General features: G+C 41.8%; 1 protein-coding gene across 1 annotated transcript in view; it reads right to left on the bottom strand.

Annotated features, from left to right (window-relative positions):
* Positions 1-19083, bottom strand: part of ALG14 (ALG14 UDP-N-acetylglucosaminyltransferase subunit) — a 107769-nt gene that overhangs the window by 55332 nt on the left and 33354 nt on the right. The window contains exon 3 of the mRNA XM_002715847.5: positions 6935-7066. Within this exon, the coding sequence (XP_002715893.1) occupies positions 6935-7066 (132 nt within the window). The remainder of the gene's footprint in view (positions 1-6934; positions 7067-19083) is intronic.

Genomic DNA, 19083 nt, shown 5'->3' with positions numbered 1-19083 from the left:
ACTGTTTGTGTTTCTGGGATCTTTTCTAAGAAGTCTTTTCCTTTGCCAATGCCTTGAAGAGTTCCCCTGATGTTTTCCTCTAATAATTTGATGGTATCAGGTCATAGATTTAAATACCTGATCAATTCTGATTTTTGTATAAAGTGTAAGGTAGGGGTCTTTTTTCATATTTCTGCATGTGTAGAACCAATTTTCCCAGCATCATTTGTTGAAGAGACTGTCCTTTTTCCAGGGATTGATTTCAGCTCATTTGTTAGTTAGATTAGTCGGTTGTAGATGAGTGGATTAATTTCTTGGGTTTCCATACTGTTTGACCATTGGTCTACATGTCTATTTTTGTGCTAGTAACAGGCTGTTTTGATTATAACTGCCCTGATATATGTCTTGAAATCTGGTATTGTGATGCCTCTGGCTTTGTTTTTGTTCTTTAAAATTAATTTAGCTATTCAGAATCCCTTATGTCTCCACATGAATTTTAGCATCATTTTTTCTAGATCTGAGAAGAATGCTGATGGTATTTTGATTGAGATTGCACTGAATATATAAATTGCTTTTCTGAATATGGACATTTTGATATTAACTCTTTCAGTCCACAAACATGGAATATTTTTCCATTTTTTTGGTGTGTCTTCTATTTCTTTAATGTTTCATAATTTTCATTGTAGAAGTCTTTCATATCACCTGTTAACTTATTCCAAGGTATTTAGGGATTTTATAACTATTACAAATAGGACTGATCTTACAAGTTCTTTCTCAGGCATGGTATTATCAGACTATTGATTTTTGTGTGTTGATTTTATACCTTCTTATGAGTTCCAGTAGTCTGTTAGTGGAGTCTTTTGTTACCCCTTTATATAGAATCAAGTCATCTGCAAACAGGGATAATTTGACTTCCTCCTTTCCAATTTTATCCCTTTGATATCCTTTTCTTTCCTAAGGCTCTGGCTAAAACATCCAGAACTATACTGAACAGTAATGGCGAAAGTGGGCATACTTGTTCCAGATCTTAGTAGGAATGTTTCCAACTTCTTCACATTCAATATAATGCTGGCAGTGGGTTTGTCATATATTATCTTGATTGTGTTGAGGGATATTCCTTCTATACCAAATTCATTTAAGGTTTTTATCAGTGAAAGGATGCTATATTTTATCAAATGCTTTCTTTGCATCTATTGAGATAATCATGTGACTTTTATTCTTCAGTTTGTTAATGTGATATATCACATTTATTGATTTGCATATGTTGAGCCATTTCTGCATACCAGGGATAAATTCCATATTGTTCTGGTGAATGATCTTTCTGTTGTGTTGTTGGATTTGATTAGTTAGTAAAGATTTTTGCATCTAAGTTCATCAGGGATATTGGTTCTACAGTTCTCTTTCTCTGTTATTGATTTTCTGACTAGTTAATCTGTCTATTGATGAAAGTGGGGTGCTGAACAGTATTCTGGGTTGACAGTTTATTTCTTTTAGCACTTGGACTAAGTCTCTCCATGCTCTCTTAGCCGGTAGGGTTTCTGATGAAAATCAGCTGTTAGTCTAAAGTGGGCATCCTTTTAAGGTAATCTGTTGCACACTATTGCATTTTTTCTTCATTGTTTACTGTTGAACGTTTCACTATAATGTGTTGTGGTGAAGATATTTTCTGATCATGTATATTAGGAATTCTATATGTTCCCTGTATTTGGATGTCCCTTTCTTTCTTAAATTAGCAAGGTTTTCTGCTATTATTTCACTGAATAGGCTTTTTTTTTTAACTTTTATTTAATGAATATAAATTTCCAAAGTACAGCTTATGGATTACAATGGCTCCCCCCCCCCATAACTTCCCTCCCACCCGCAACCCTCCCCTTTCACTCTCCCTCCCCCTTTCCATTCACATCAAGATTCATTTTCGATTCTCTTTATATACAGAAGATCAGTTTAGCATATATTAAGTAAAGATTTCAACAGTTTGCACCCACATAGAAACACAAAGTGAAAAATACTGTTTGAGTACTAGTTATAGCATTAAATCTCAATGTACAGCACATTAAGGACAGAGATCCTACATGAGGAGTAAGTGCACAGTGACTCCTGTTGTTGACTTAACAAATTGACATTCTTGTTTATGGCATCAGTAATCACCCTAGGCTCTTGTCATGAGCTGCCAAGGTTATGGAAGCCTTTGAGTTCACCAACTCTGATCATATTTAGACAAGGTCATAGTCAAAGTGGAAGTTCTCTCCTCCCTTCAGAGAAAGGTACCTCCTTCTTTGATGACCTGTTCTTTTCACTGGGATCTCACTTGCGGAGATCTTTCATTTAGGTGTTTGTTTGTTTGTTTTTGCCAGAGTGTTTTGCTTTCCATGCCTGTAATACTCTCATGAGCTTTTCAGCCAGATCCGCGTGCCTTAAGGGCTGATTCTGAGGCCAGAGTGCTGTTTAGGACATCTGCCATTCTATGGGTCTGCTGTGTATCTCACTTCCCATGTTGGATCGTTCTCTCCCTTTTTTATTCTATCAGCTAGTATTTGCAGACACTATTCTTGTTTATGTGATCCCTTTGGCTCTTAGTCCTATCATTATGATCAATTGTGAACAGAAACTGATCACCGGGACTAATGAGATGGCATTGGTACATGCCACCTTGATGGGATTGAATTGGAATCCCCTGGTATGTTTCTAACTCTACCATTTGAGGTAAGTCAACTTGAGCATGTCCCGAATTGCACATCTCTTCCCTCTCTTATTCCCACTCTTATATTTAACAGCGATCACTTTTCAGTTAAGTTTCAACACTTGAGAATAACTGTATTGATTACAGTACTGAATAGGCTTTCTAATGCATTCTCTCTTTCCACACATTCAGAAACTCCTAACAGTTTAATATTTATTTATTTATTTGAAAGTCAGAGTTACACAGAGAGAGGAGAGGCAGAGAGAGAGAGAGAGAGAGAGAGAGGTCTTCCATCTGCTGGTTCACTTCCCAATTGGCTACGCAGCTGGAGCTGAGCTGATCCAAAGCCAGGAGCCAGGAGCTTCTTCTGGGTCCCGCTGCAGGTGCAGGGGCCCAAGGACGTGGGCCATCTTCTACAGCTTTCTCAGGCCATAGCAGAGAGCTGGATTGGAAGCGGAGCAGCTGGGTCTCGAGCTGGTGCCCATATGATATGCCTGCGCTTCAGGTTAGGGCGTTAACCCACTGTGCCACAGTGCTGGCCCCTGGCTCTGTTTTTTATTGGTTGTACAAACTCTTCACATCTTATAGCCTCAGTTTCCAATTCCATTAAATGGGAGTAGCATTACTATCTTTCTCATTTGACATGCATACAAAGTGCTTAGTACCAGGTCTGATGCATATCACTGCTTAATACATGTTAGCTATTAGTACCAGGCAGAATCTCCATTTCAAAACCCTAAAACATTCAAGAAATAAGGAAGTGTTTTTATGTTTTGTAGATGACAAAGTGAGGGCTAGAGACAACTGAATGGATCAGCAGACTTAGGAATTCAGGTGTAAGGTTAAAGCTGTTTGGACAACTGTGGTAATTTTCATTATAAAGACTGTTGCAGCTATTGTTTCTAAAAGGGCTTTTCCCTAGACTTTTTTTTTTTTTTTTAAAGAAGGAACGATGCTCTGTGATGAAAGTCATAAAAAAGCTAACAATGACATTCTAGTCCATTTTGGTTATTGTAACAAAATATCATAAGCTGAGGGGCTTGCAAACCAGATATTTACTTCTCACAGGTCTGGAGCCCAGGAAGCCCAAGTTCAAGGTGCCTGCTGATTCAGCTGCTGGTGTGGGCCTGCTTCCTCGCAGACAGACTTCTCACTGCAACTGCACACAGTGGCAGGCGCAAGAGATCATTCCTGGACCTCCTTCATAAAGGCACTAACCCCACTTCTTAGGGCTCTGCCCCTGTGACCTGATCACCTTCCAAAGGTGCTACCTTCTAACACTCTCACCTGGCAGTTAGGATTTTGAGGAGGCACAAACGTTCAATGCACTGCAGATGAATATGGGAGAGATCTGCATGTTATAGTTCTCTTTTCAATACAGCAAAAATAAATAAAATGAAATAAATGAAAAAGACAACCTAACTCTCTTTTCTGTAAAAGGGAATCCACTAACTGGGAGCTCACTTGGAAATGCCAACAATACTACAGTAGCTGATTGGATAATTTTCAGGTTTCAGATAATTTTTTTAACTAACTCAGTTTAAAATGGAAATACGTATTTTACCTTTACCCCTTTCTCCTCTTGTTCCTTAGTAACATCATAATCTTTTTCCCCCTTCCACTTTTTACAAGCAAATTTATGGTGCTCATACAAATTTAGTCTAGTTTAGAAGAAAGCTGACATGGATTTAGTTCAATTCTTTCATTTTAAGGTGCAGAATGAGGGCCAAAAGGGAACTGACTAAAACAAAATAAAAGCCACAGTGGGACTGGAACAAGGATGTGTCCCACATCCCTCAAGCTATCTCAGTGCAAGAGGATCAGAAACGTAGGCCAGACAGTCCCCGGAGCTGCTCTGAACTCACTGTATGACACCCACCACGCACGGTTTTCTCCTAAGCATTAACAGCTCTGAGTCCTGATGAATGAGCCCTGAAGCTCACTGTTGCCAATGGAAATGGCCACACCTCTCTTGTGAGTTAGTAAATGTGAACCTAAAATTTCCAGTTTAAAATACTGAAGCCATTTTCTTCCCTTTCGCTTATCTCTCGAGTTTTAGAAATAAATTAAGGGGCTGGTGTTGTGGTGTAGTGGGTAAAGCCATCACCTGCAGTGCTGGCATCCTATATGGGTGCCGGTTAAAGTCCACGCTGCTCCACTTCTGATCCAGCTCTCTACTCTGGCCCCGGAAAGCAGAAGATGGCCCAAGTCCTTGGGACCCCGGCTTTGGATCAGCCCGCATCCAACAATTGTGGCCATCTGGGGAGTGAACCAATGGAGGGAAGACTTTTCTTTCCTTCTCTGCCTCTGACTCTGTAACTCTGCTTTTCAACTAAATATATAAATAAATAAATCTTTAAAAAAAGATAAATAAATTAAACTTTTTGGGACAATAATAATCTTTTAGGGAAATATAATTCCACTTACTAGACATGTGGTTGGAGACTGAGATAAACTCATTTTGTCAAGTATTTGAAAAGAAATATTAAAAAATTATAGTGATAGGTATAAGAACAGTGGTTATTTAGGGGCAGGGATTGGTTGAGAAGAAATGGAGAAAATATTCCAGGGTGATGAAAAATGTTCTGTATCTTGAAAGGGGTGTGGTCAAACTACACACTTAAAGTCTCTGTGTTTCACTGTACAAATGATATCTTTTTAAAAACAATCTCACGAGTCATGCAGGAAACTCAGCTTTTAGCTTTTAAAATTCTCATCCTAAAGAAGGACTTGCACTACAAGCTAGCTGAAGAAAGGTGATGACCAAATTCATAGAGACTTTTCCAAATCATGGCAGCTAAATGCATGTCTGTTGAACCATTCACAAGAATAACATAAACTGTGCCAGAACTTGTGTATCCACAAAGCAAGTAAAGACTTTCCTTTCAGGTTATGCCAGTTAAAGGATTCTGCCTTCTACAGGAATGGGAGTATTATTATTCACAAACTGTGTACACCACTGTGATATCCTATCCACTGACCTGCATTGTCCACTGAAATACATTTGGAATTCAATAATAGAACTTCAGGGGGCCAGTGCTGTGGCATAATGGGTAAAGCTGTCGCCTGCAGTGCTGGCATCCCATACAGGTGCCGGTTCAAGTCCCAGCTGTTCCACTTCCAATCCAGCTCCCTGCGATGGCTTGGAAAAGCAGTGGAAGATGTCCCAAGTCCTTGGGCCCATGAACCCACGTGGGAGATCTGAAAGAAGCTCCCGGATGCTGGCTTCAGATAAGCTCAGCTCCGGACACTGAAGCCATCTGGGGAGTGAACCAGCAGATGGAAGATATCTCTCTCTCTGCCTCTGCTTCTCTGTAACTGCCTTTCAAATAAAATAAGTAACTCTTAAAAAAATTAATAATAGGAATTCATTCTAAAGACCACAGAGAACTCAAGACTTCCACAGATGAGGAAAGTAAGTTTGAACATAGACTGCACTAATGAAATTTTCACCTTTCTAACTCCCATATTCTTTTCCCATAAAACTTGAGTCTGTATGACATTCTGCCTACTGTATGCCATATCTGGTAACAGAGCTGTGACAAAAACAAAAATGGCAATTGAAAATGAGCAGGGGCCAGTGCTGCGGCTTAGCCGGTAAAGCCACTGCCTGCAGTACTGGCATCCCGTATAGACACCAGTTTGAGTCTTGGCTGTTCCACTTCCATTCCAGCTCTCTGCTCTGGTCTGGGAAAGTGGCGGAAGATGGCCCAAGTCCTTGGGCCCCTGCAACTGCGTGGGAGATCTGAAAGAAGCTCCTGGCTCCTGGCTTTGGATTGGCACAGCTCCAGTCATTGTGGCCATCTGGGGTATGAACCACTAGATGGAAGACCTCTCTCCCTCTCTGCCTCTACCTCTCTGTAACTTTTTCAAATAAAGTAAATAAATCTTAAAAAAAAAAAAAAAGAAAGAAAAGGAGTAAATGATTGGCCCTTTTTGGCTTGACAAGCACATGATGCCAGCTAGGAAACACAGGTGAATACATGTAAAAATTGGTTAAAGATATTTATATGCTAGTGGTAATCACTGGGGACAAGGAAGACAAAAGGCCAAACTTAGAGATCAAGGTATAGCTAGAAAGGGAAAGTGTATTTCTTATCTGTTACAGCAAAGTGCAATTTAATGGCTAAGTTTTTAATATTCATTAATATAAAGGCTAGTACTCCATTGGTACACTAATAAATGGCAGCTGTTTAAGAAAACAATATATCTTGTTAACTAATGAAAGATTCCCAGGAGATTTAAGATCCCTCTCCCTATGATGGTCTTACATACCAGATCAGGCTTCACTCGGTAGATCAGGGGGAAGGACACCCACATGGAATGCAAAGTGCTGATCACCGTGGAGAGCCAGGACTGCTGAACCTCACGGCTTCTGGGAATTCGGTGCAGGTAGTACCTGGTACGCTAGAAGGAAACAGAAATCCAAACCAACTGGGTCACTGATACCAAAGTTAAACACAGAAGTAGGAGATGCTTTCTGGCTTATTTATCATTTTCATTCTAGCTACTTTTCAATCAGAGTTGGGAAGTCTAATTCAATCTTCACATAACGCATCATTCAGTTATGATGAAAAAGTCCAAAATATGATTCAAAAAATGTTACAGTATCAACAATAAGTTGGGGGAAATGGTCAATAAGATATTTTAGGAAAAGAGCTTAATATATAAAAACACAGAATTTTTACCAATCAATATATAAGATACATAACCTAGTATTTGGGCTGGCATTGTGGAGTAGAGGGTTAAAGCCACCACCTGTGATGCTGGCATCCCATATTTGGGCCAGTTCAAGTCCCAGCTACTCTGCTTCTGATCCAGCTCCCTGCTGGTAGCCTGGGGAAGGCAGCAGAGGACGGCCCAAGTGCTTGGACCCCTGTCATCCACATGGGAAACCTGGAAGAAGCTCCTGGCTCTTGGCTTTGGCCTGGCCTGGCCCTGGCCATATGGCCATCTGGGAAGTACACCGGTGATGGGAGAATCTGTCTCTCCCTCTCTCTGTAACTCTGACTTTCAAATAAATAAATAAAAACCAAACCAACAAAAACACTCCTAGCATCGTGATGGGCAAAGATAGATAAATAATTCTAAACAGAATAAATATCAGTAACCAAGAAACCAAAAAAGACTATCAACACAAGAACAAAAGAAAACAATCAGTTTTTACCAACCTGCCTCGCAATGATTGTGGATACTTTGTGTTGCTGAAGGTATAAGGAAACAGATACATTCTCTGAGCAAATACACTGGCACTTTTGGAGAGGGTAAGTGGGAAGTATTTTAAATATGTCAACCTTTCATCCAGTATTTCTTCTTCTGGAAATACATCCCACAGGTTTATCCATAGGTTTGTCCACTGTATTATTATCTGTACTGTTGGAAATTTGCAACAGATCAAAAATTCTCCAATAGTCCATACATATGTCCATAAAATATATGGGGATTTATGATGGTACTCTTCCAATTTTGTGGAAAACTGAATCAAAAGATGTTTATGTTGGTACAGCATTTTTATGCATACTTGTTTAACAAATGACATGGAAGATGTACAGAGATAATTGGCTTATTCAAGCTGTAGGACAGTATGCTGAATATAACCCAGTATCTCTGAACAAAGCACCCACATACACTAACACATGTTTGTATATACATACACATACTAGCATCTGCACATAGACAATCTGGAATTACATGTAATAAATTACAAAAAAGATGACATTTTAGTATATATTCATTTTCCCAATCATATATATATACACACATATATATCTGTTTTAAATTTATAGTAAGAATATTATTATTTTCATAAACAGAAAAATCAACATATTTTCTCTGAGTCAGAGTTCCAGGTATTTTGGTTATCTATTACTATGTAATAAATTACTCAAAATCTAGTGGCTTCCAACAAATATTATTTGCTTCTCTCAGCTACTAGGGATTGGGATTCCAGGAGTGGTGCAGTTTGGTTATTCTTGCTTAGAGTATCTGATGAACTTGAAGTTGTTGCTTGGGGCCGCAATCATTTAAAGGCTTGACAGGTACCAGTGAAGTCTGGCGATTCAGTGCTGGTTGCTAGCTGATGGCCTTAGTTTCTTGCCACACGAACCTTTCCATAAGGCTATTTGAACATTGTCATTATATAGCAACTAGTTTCCCCAAAGTGCATGCTCCAAGAGAGATCGAGGCAGAAACCACAATGCCTTTTATGACCTAACCCTGCAAGTCATGCTTTATCACGTCCGCAAGATCCTGCTGGTAACACAGGTCAGCCCCACTCATTATGAAAGGGACTACCCAAGGATTGAGTACAGGAAGCAAGAATCACCAGCAGTTTTCTTGCAGCCTGGCTGCCATACAGTTAAAGTCAGAGAGTAAAAAAACAAATATTTAACACTTCCCCCTTCACATTTGGCTGTGAGGAACAATATGCTCCTCTAGAAAAATAGAAAAGCCTTTTTCTAAACCAATAAAAAACACGTAACTACTTGTCCTAAGGTTTTTGTTTGTTTGTTTGTTTGTTTTTTTTTTGTTTGTTTTCACTCAGAAAAAAGGTGTGAAATTGTGTTTGCAGGCTTTGGTTATGCTCCATGAGGGCATGAGTGTGTGTATCACACACTCAGCACGAAGTGAAAATGGAGGGCGCGTGTGACCACTCTGTGCCCCTGCATGAAGGTGATGGGTGTGGCCTCTTCTTTCCACAGCACAATAGTGGGGAATGGAGTGCTGGGCTCTCTAGGTTCTTCATTATTTTTATTTACTTATCTATTATCTGTCAAATCACTGTTATTTTTTTTCCTTCCAAAGGCTTAGGATACTAAATCTTCAACTAGAAACTAATAATAAGCTGTTCCCAAACTAATGACCATTCAGGGAACAGCAACCAAGCCGGAGACAAATTTGTTTTGAGATCTGTGCTTGCCTAATTTGTGGACTTATAAACTGAAAATGAGTAATAGATTACTAAATCTATGGAGTCTAAATCTCTTCTCAGGAATCTTCTGTGTCAGAAGTGTTGAGACAGATAATGTGGTACATCCATCAGGTATTATATAATATCTTCCTTTGGAGTTTGGGCAAGTAATAAACATTAATTTTTCTGCAGCAAAACATGAATATTTACATCAACTAAAATAAATAGAGTATATAAGCCTCATACCAATTCAAATAAGACTTTTCTGTTAAATAAGTTTCTGAAACACTTAAAAATTTTCCCCCAGTTTTTATAGGATTTCAGATAACAGACTGTACTACAAAATACATTTGAATCAAATATAAACTCAAGCTATTGTTATTATTATTGTCATAGCTTAAGTGGGGGTCTATTATAATTTTTTTTTTTTTTTCGATTTTGTGGCCTGATCTCAACATCTCTATATTTTCTTTAAAAAAAATCAGGGTGTGTCTCATGTTCCTTTAATAATTTTTAGAGCTGTAATCACATGACTTTGTAAAGGGGCAATGAAGAGCATTCCTATTATATTCTAAGCCTAGGGACTAGAAGGGTGAGGATTTGACTCTAGCTCCTCTGATTCCATCTTGGATCCAGAGAGGCAAATACACAAGGCTGGTAAGGCCTGGACAAGGGTATCAGGGCTGGAAAGCACTTTCCTGGACCTCAACATGGAAGACGAGACTACATCTCACCCCTGGAGCAGCCCAAAGCAACCTAGCAAATGGGTTTAAGAAGTCCCAGTCCACTCTCTGAAGAAGCAGAAACACTAGCAGAGGCATGCTGTGGGATGGGACCTGGCGGACCTCTAGGAAGTAAACTGGAAAAGCAGGCCTAAGGTACGATAATAAAATTAGTAACTAAATTTTTTTGACTTTTTTTTTTTACTTATTTTTTTGACTTTTGGATGTGACATATATGACCTTTTCACCTCATTCCACCACAACATGCAAGTGCCAACATTTCAGCTTGCAGACCAAATGCTTAGCTGGGGTGCGGTGGGGGGAATCTTGGTTTTCCTTGTGTGCTAGAGCTAATGGCCACCACATACCTACAGTGACCAGTCAGCCAGTTTGCAGAGGATGCTTCCAGTTTACACCTGTTGTCTCGGCAGAATTATTAACAGGGACACATTCTGCTCTCAGAATGTCCCAGTTAAAACAAACAAAATGTGTGTTTAACAATGGGTCCAGCAAGGCGTCACTTCTTCCAAGTTCTGGGAATGATATCTACTCAGGACAGCCTAGGTAGTCAGTGTGATGGCAGAATCTGCATTAAAGTCAAGGATGAGGGTTAAAGTGGCAGCTAGGAAGAAAACCAAGCTTAAAGTCCTATCTGTGAGAAACAGATGACTAATGAGGAGAGTCCATACAGTGCCACTTTTCTGGCCTATGACTTTATCCTAGAAAAGTTTCCACCTCCTCATCCCATCCACATTATTATTTTTTGGTAAGCTGAGGTTACTGGAAATCCTACCAGAGATTTCTCTCTAAATCCACACGTACCCCCACCATCTTGCCAGGCCAGTTCTCCTCAGAGGCACCTTTCTGACTAGCCTTTCTAAAATAACCTTCTCTCTCATCACCACCACCCTCCAGCACCCACATGTAAACATATGGTTCCCTTCCCCACCACCTAGCTTGCTGAATGTTTTAAAGCAGCATTTACTATACTAGAATATAATATATTGTTTTTTATTGTCCATCTCCTACATTAGAATATGATTTACCCAAAGAGGCCAGGAATTGTAATCACAGCAATCTCAGTACTGATATTAGTACCTGGTTATAGCTGGTGCTCAATACTTATTGGAAAATGATTCACTATGTCATTAGACATTCGTATAAATTAACTCAATCATCTTATTACCCAGCTGAGATAAACTGATAATATAAAAAGGACATGAAAGAGGTAATTTGAGAGTTCTTAGGCTCTTATTTCCAAGGACCACTCAACAAATTGAACTGAAAGGAATTCCTGGGATTAAAGGAACAAAGTAAGGAATTAGGATTTATTATTTATTTAGATTTATTTTATTTACTTTAAAGAGTTACAGAGAGAGCTAGGGACAGAGAGAGAGGTCTTTCATCCACTGGTTCACTCTCCAAATGGCCCCAACAGCCAGAGCTGAGCCAATCCAAAGCCAGTAGCCAGGAGTCAGTAGCTTCTTCCAGGTCTCCCACTTGGGTGCAGCAGGGGCCCAAGGACTTTGGCCATCCTCTGCTGCTTTCCCAGGTGCATTAGCAGGGAGCTGAATAGGAAGTGGAGCAGCCGGGACTTGAACCGGTGCCTAAATGGGATGCTGGTACTATAGGCTGGGGTTTTAACCTGCTGTGCCACAGTGCCGGTCCCAGGAATTAGGATTTATAAACAGCCTGAGCCAGGAGGCACCAAGCCCTAGGGATGTGGGGCAAAGAAGGAAGGAAGGAGATGAAGCAAAGCCAGATGCCCCTGGCCTTAAGAAGGTTTTCTAGGCATACAGTCTAGAGCCTCTCTGAAACTGACCACTCACAAAGTCCTCAGGGAACTTCTCTCAGCATTGGTGGGTCTTTTCTCAGATCACAGGACCATGAGAGAGGAGTGCCCTAAAGCTCTGAGGTGTGGGCACAAAGAAGGAGGTGGCTTGCTAGGTTAGAGTAAACACAGCATCCCATTCTGCACCTAGAACTGCTAGAGATAGTCTCTTCAGAAATGATTATTATATCTGGCATGCAACCGTGCAGTCAAGTGAATGGGGATCTGGGGCCATCTTGACAGGGATCAGGCCTTCAGAATAGCCACGCTTGAATCTCAGAAGTTGGGTGCCAAGTTTTTTGGTGCCACATGCCAACTAAAGGAAACATTGAGAGCCAGTATGTAGCAAAATCTGAAGGATTATTATTTTACATAGTTTTAGAAAATTCTCAAATACATATAAAGAAGTCAATGGAGAAAAAAATATCAATAGAAGGCTTGTATTAGCATATCAGCAAAAGTTTCTTTGAAGATAAAGGAGCGGGACAGAAGTTGAGAGCGATAATTCAGGCCTGCCTACCAGCTTTGGCCAGGAATTCCCCAGGGGTGCAGCACCTGGAGAAATCCAAATAAAAGCATCTTCACAGACATACTGTTTTTGTTTGTCTGCATTTTTGCCTTGAGGCAACTGTCCCTCATACTCCTTTATGTCCTGTAATGTCTGCAGAGATGATGCCCTTATTTTACCACCCCAACCCCCCACTCCCAGACCCACCATTTCGTTCAGGAGCAGCCATGTGACCCAAGCAGGGCCAGAATTCTCCTGGATTCTTACAGAGACCCAGGGAAAGAAGTTCTCCCTTGGAGGGACACCATGGGCTGCTAAGCTTGCTCTCAATGCATTCTAATGGCACTGGCAAACATACTTTGTGTGTGTATGTGTTCCTCTATCCATTAGACTTTTCTACAATGACTCAAAACGGAATGATTATATTCACCACTAAAACATGCTACTCCTTCTGCATTCCCAACCTAGAAATCAATAAATCAGTACAGTCTATCATAGATTTCCTGCATACATATGAAGACCTGCATTGGGGCTGGCACAGACAGGAAGGAGGGCGAAAGCTGCCCCCAGGTTGCCTTCTTCTAATCCTCTACACACATTCCGTAGCTATCTACTTATTCCAAATGTCCCAGCTACTCCCACGGTTCAAGACATCAACATCTCCCACCTTGACTAATACAACAGCCTCTGAACTAGTCTCTTTGCTTTTCTTGCTCTCCTACAATTTATACTCTACAGAATCCCTAGGGTCATCTTTTTTATAATATAAGCAGGTACTCTTATTCTCCTTCTTAAAACCTTCCAAAGGTTTTCCAGTGCACCCAGGATAAAGTCCCTTTTCCTTACCACTGCTCCCAGGGTTGCACGGCATCTGGAACTGGTTTGCTTCTCCAGACCCTCCTTGTTCACTCACTGGCCTTGTGTCTGTTTCCTGACTCTGTCAAAGGGCCTTTTCTGCTCATTTCTACTAAGTCTGCTTCACCCTTAGATTGTCACATAATTACCTGCTTCCTCCAAATCAGATCTCATTTGAATATTGCCTCCTCAGAGAGGAGTCAGTTCTCCCCAAAACATGCTCATGCTCTACCACAGTGTCTTATTTTACCATTTTCAGAGCAATTATCAACGCCTCAGACTGTTCATGTATGTGTGTGTGTGTTTTGTGCTTCTCTCCTGCCATCAAAATCCCTATGAAAGGAAAGGATTTCATTCTGGGCATGACTATAATCCAACATATCATGGTTACTCAGTAAATACTTGCTGAACAGATGTATGACTAACACTACAGTTTCCAGAAATCCAGTTCATGGTCTGTCCTGGGGAATGGTGATGGGGAAGACGCTGGCTCTTAACCTCATGGTATGTCAGGATCATCCAAACTTCTCACCTCACAGATGAGGAGTCCAGACTTTCCCAAGGTGACAGTGCCAGCACCTGAACCCAAGCCTTCCGTGAGTCCTGAAATACACTGCTGACTCACTCTTCTACAGAACCCTTTGACCTCCATGCTTCACTGCTGAGGAGCCACCTTCCCATCCAGCACATAAGGAGCTGTATCAGCTTTCAACAACGTTTACTCCCTGCCTCCTAGTGCTCTTATGTATAGCCAGTCACCTATCCTGCCATCTCCTTTTCATTCCTTGTTTTCAACTAACCTACTCACTACATCCACAGCCTCAAAGTATAGAGTGCGTTGTTGCTTTTGCTGGCTCTGAGAATTGAGCTCCCTACCTCTACCTGTCTCTGTTCTCTGTACTCTGTTCTACACTGCAGGCTTGGATTACTAACCTCAGCTACGACGGCTACTAATCCCTTCCCCATCTCCTGAACATTTTGGAAAATGGCCAGAATAAGAAGATAGGTCCTTAGAAATATTCAGACTTTTCTGCTGTGTGTTAGGCCCCAAGTTCCTTCTGGCATATTCTGCTCTTCTGCTCTTGCTCTTACCTGGCAGTCACCTGGGTTATGTGCTCTTAGAAAGGATGTTTCAGGGGCCAGTGCTGTGGCACAGAGGGTAAAGCCACCACCTGCAGTGCTGGCATCCCATATGGGTGCCAGTTCGAATCCCAGCTGCTCCACTTCCGATCCAGCTCTCTGCTATGGACTGGGAAAGCAGTACAAGATGGCCCAAGTCCTTGGGCCCCTGCACCCACGTGGGAAACCAGGAAGAAGCTCCTGGCTCCTGGCTTTGGATCAGCACAGCTCCGGCTGTTGCGGCTATGTGGGGAGTGAATCAGCAGATGGAAGACCTCTCTCTCTCTCTCTCTCTCTCTCTCTCTCTCTCTGTAACTCTGCCTTTCAAATAAATAAATACATCTTTAAAAAAAGAGGATGTTTTAGTTGAGTCTTTTCTTTCTCTGGAGTTCAGTGTGTATATCTTGCAATATGTACACATCTTACAACATGGTCTAGTCTCTTTCATACAACTGGTCAAAGAAATAAGACTTTTTTTCTCTTCTTCTCACTCTACCATATAGAAAAAAACCTATCTTAGTTGAAAATTCCTTTTTGCTTATCTCTCTGAGCTTTCTAATTAAAGAGGGGCAGTGGCCTTTTCTTCCAGTGGGCCTCCCAATGCTCTCTACACACACTTGACCAATTTACAACTAAATGTATGCTAGCAAGACAGACATGAAAAGCAGAACGCTTAAAAGTAAAAAAATAAAGTAGAGAAACAGCCTCTTTTTTTTTCAGGTTTCTAGTTTGAAATTATGTGAAACACTGAGTTAAATACTAATAGTATATGACAACATATAACTTTCAAAGTATGTTCCAGAATTACATCACTGCTAAAAACCACAAACATATCTGGCTGCAGATTTTTGAAAACTAAATAGAAGTTTATAGTGTTTTAGATGGAAATAATTCCACCAAAGAATCCAGATGGCATCATAAACCACAACAGAGCAGATCAAGTGGTCTATGAAGTCATTCTTTGCTGTTACCACACACTGAAATGTACAATGCATTTATTATTTAATGAATGCCACACTATTACAGAATCTTGGAAACAAGATAAAACTAAAATGGTAAAATTTCATTCAACCAAAAATGGTTTCAGTTTTCTTTCATAATTTTCAAAAATAATGCAATATATATTTTTGAAAAAATGTATTTGGATGGTTTAGCCCATCATTCTGGAATCCAGATGACCATAACTTACCACAGAAACATTTTTAATATGCATGTCCTTCAAGTTCTTGGTGGATGCTCACTTCAGGGGAGCTGATGGAGCACTATGAAGTCATGTGTAAGTGGGGGACCTAGGAGTTCCAGACTGAAGCCTGTCCCCTTAGGTGACTCAACCTCTCCAGACCTCAGTCCCCCACTGTGCAACGAGGAAGCCTGGCACAGATCAGAAATGCTCAACGGGCTCCTGGGAGCCCAGGACTGGCTCTCAGGTCTGACTTGTCAGAGACAGACCAGTCTGTCGCTCCAGCTCTACTCCAAGGCCACTACTGTCTTTCCTTGAGAAGCCCCTCTTGCCTGGTGGTCTCAGGCTTCAGGAAAATGAAAGAACAGTTTGCTTCTGAAACAAATGTGGGATCCTGGCCCCACAGCTTAAAGGCATTATGAAAGAACACTTGTCTTCCTCCCAGCTCTTGCTGACCCCTTCCCTTGACAATGCCCCAGTTTTTCTTTTGGTAACTCATTCCTCTCACATTCTCAGCCGGATGGTTTTGGTGGTATTCACTCCTGTCTCATTCAGTGCCAACCCCAGCTCCAAGAGGAGGCCTGGAATTGCTTAAGCAACATGGAATAAGCCACACTCCTGGCCACAATGATTGGCTGTGAGATGGGAATGTAACCGATGTCTGCGGGGGCTTCTGGGAAAAAGAGGCTTTCTCCCCGCCCCCGCCTGCCCCTCTCCCCTCATCCAGGTGGTAGGAGGCTCTATTTTTCTTCAGTCTAACACAAAATATGAAGCGAGGAGGTGTTGCAGGCTTCTGCTACCCTAATGGGAGCACTTGGAGCTGCAGGTGGCAGCACTGCCACAAGCCTAATGGAGTTGCCATTGCGGAAGACTAAGCACAGAGACCCTGATTCACCTTAGTGATACCCATGGGCAGCTGCACCAACTCTTGCAGATTTAAGACTGATTTTTCCTGTTTTGTACATTGAAAAATTATATTGTTCAAGCCAGTTTTAAGTTTGGTGTCACTTGCAATTGAAACAGCTTTCCTTTGGCTTTAAAATGTTCTGAATTTAAAACAGCTCTCCTTTTCTTAGAAAAGACAGTGGGTTGGCATTGTGGTAAAGTCACCACCTGTGACATCAGCATTCCATAAGGACACATGTTTATGTCCCAACTGCTCTACTTCTGACACAGCTCCCTGCTATTGATCTGGGAAAAGCAGTGGAGGGTGGCCCGTGTCCTTGAGCCCCGTACCTATGTGGGAGACCTGGATGAAGCTCCTGGCTTTGACCTGGCCCATCCTTGGCAGTTGTGGCCATTTGGGGAGTGAACCAGCAGATGGATGAATATTTCTTTCTGCTCTCCCTCTCTCTGTAACTCTGACTTTCAAATAAGTAAATAAATCTTTAAAAAATTTTTCTTTTAATTTGGAAGTCAGAGTTACAGAGAGCAGGGTTGGGGGAAATATTCCATTGGCTGGTTTACTCCCCAAGTGGCTGTAACAGCCTGGGCAGAGCCAGGATGAAGACCAGGGCCAGGAGCTTCATCCAATCTCTCATGTGGGTAGCAGGGGCCAAAGCACCTGGACCATCTTCTGCTGCTTTTCCAGGCTGACAGCAGGGACTGGATCAGAAGCGGAGCAGATGGGACATGAACCAGCACTCCTATGGGATGCTGGCATCGAGGCAGAGACTTTACCTACTATGCCACTGCACCAGCCCCAATAAATCTTTTTTTTTAAGATATTAAAATCATGCATGAAACAACTGTTTTTGATGCTGGATTTCAGAGCTATATTCTTCATTATGAGCACAGATTCATTCCCTCATTCAACACGCAGTGAGCACCCAACTATCTACCAGGTGAGAGGAACTGGGCTATGAACACAAAAGTGAGTAAGACAGTCACAAGAACTCACTACAGACTGACAGGTCAAAAAGCAAAGCTGACCACCACAAGCCAAGAGATAAACACAAGACCCAATTTTTAATACAAGAATAGCATCAAGTGCGAAATGATAAAGCAGACCTTGATAGGCTGTTAGGCTTCCGGAAGATCTTGCTTGTGAGGGATGGGAAATTATCCACACATTAGGGGTGGCAGGGAAGGTCTTCCAGGCAGAGCAGGCAGTACACTCGGAGCAAAGAGGCCTGGAATGGCATGTTTGGGAAACTAAATCGTGGCGTGCCGGAGTACTAGGCAATGCAGCTGGAGGCAAGGCCTTCCAAGCCATGCGAGGGAGCACACCTCTGCATCTAAAAGCAGTGAGGAGCCATCGAGGGGATTTAATGGGGAAAGGGGGAGTGATGCAGCCAGATCCGCATTCAAGAAATGCCATTCTGGCAACTGTGAGAGTGAGGCTGAAGGCCTGAAGGACAGCTGCAGCCCCAGGTGGGGGAAGCACAGGGCAGTGGTGGGCGGAGGACTGAAGGGGGTGCAGAATCTGGACAACTCTCAGGCTTCTAGCTGGGCTGAACAGAGCTGGTGGGGCCAAGGGAGAGAACACGATGGGAAACAGGCTGGCGGCAGATTATTGTTCCCTGTGGTCTGGTTTTGAGCATAATTTTGTGAGTCACTAAAGCATTCTATGTACAAAGTGTTTCAATCTTAGGAAACATGTCCAAGGGGGTCTTCACAAAGTTCATGGAAACGTGTAGCATGAAAAAACTATAGATTTCTAAATTTCTTTGCACCGAAGTAAATTTATCTCTTAATCCCATTTTTCAATTAACTTAACCCCATTTTTCAATTAACTTATTGACATATCCTTGTATAGGTAATTTTCAGGTTGAAATGGTGCAGACAGGGACTTGTACTTGGAACTAGGGCAATGGGATAACCTAGCAGGTAAGTGAACAGAGCAAGGTAATCGGGAATCTAGGAAGATGGTATTCAGAAATCTGGATTCAAGGCAGATGCTGGCAGCCCTACAGAGCCAGCTGTGGCCTAGGGCTGCAGCCTCATCAATCTCTGACAAGTCAGACTTGAGAGCCAGTCATGGGGTCACGGTGGCCAGTTGAGCGTCCCTGATCTCAGCCAGGCCTCCTTGTTACACAGTGGGGACTGAGGTCTAGAGAGGTTGATTCACCCAAGGAGACAGAACTGGCTACCAGTAGGACCCCGTCTGGAACCCAAAGCTCCCTCAGTGCAGTGGCACTTCTTTCTCGGCTCCCAGGACGTGGTCATCTAGCAAGTACTTGAAGGATGAAGTGAATAGCCCTTGGTACCAACAATTTCTCTTTTACGACCTAATCCTGACTACAACTGCAAGGGTAGCACCAGTTACAGCCCTGTCTCTTACAGATGTATGCTATCCC

Source organism: Oryctolagus cuniculus, chromosome 7, assembly GCF_964237555.1.
Source record: "Oryctolagus cuniculus chromosome 7, mOryCun1.1, whole genome shotgun sequence".
Taxonomy (NCBI): Eukaryota; Metazoa; Chordata; class Mammalia; order Lagomorpha; family Leporidae; genus Oryctolagus; species Oryctolagus cuniculus.
The sequence above is the reverse complement of the archived record's forward strand: the minus strand, read 5'-3'. Positions and strand labels throughout refer to the sequence as shown.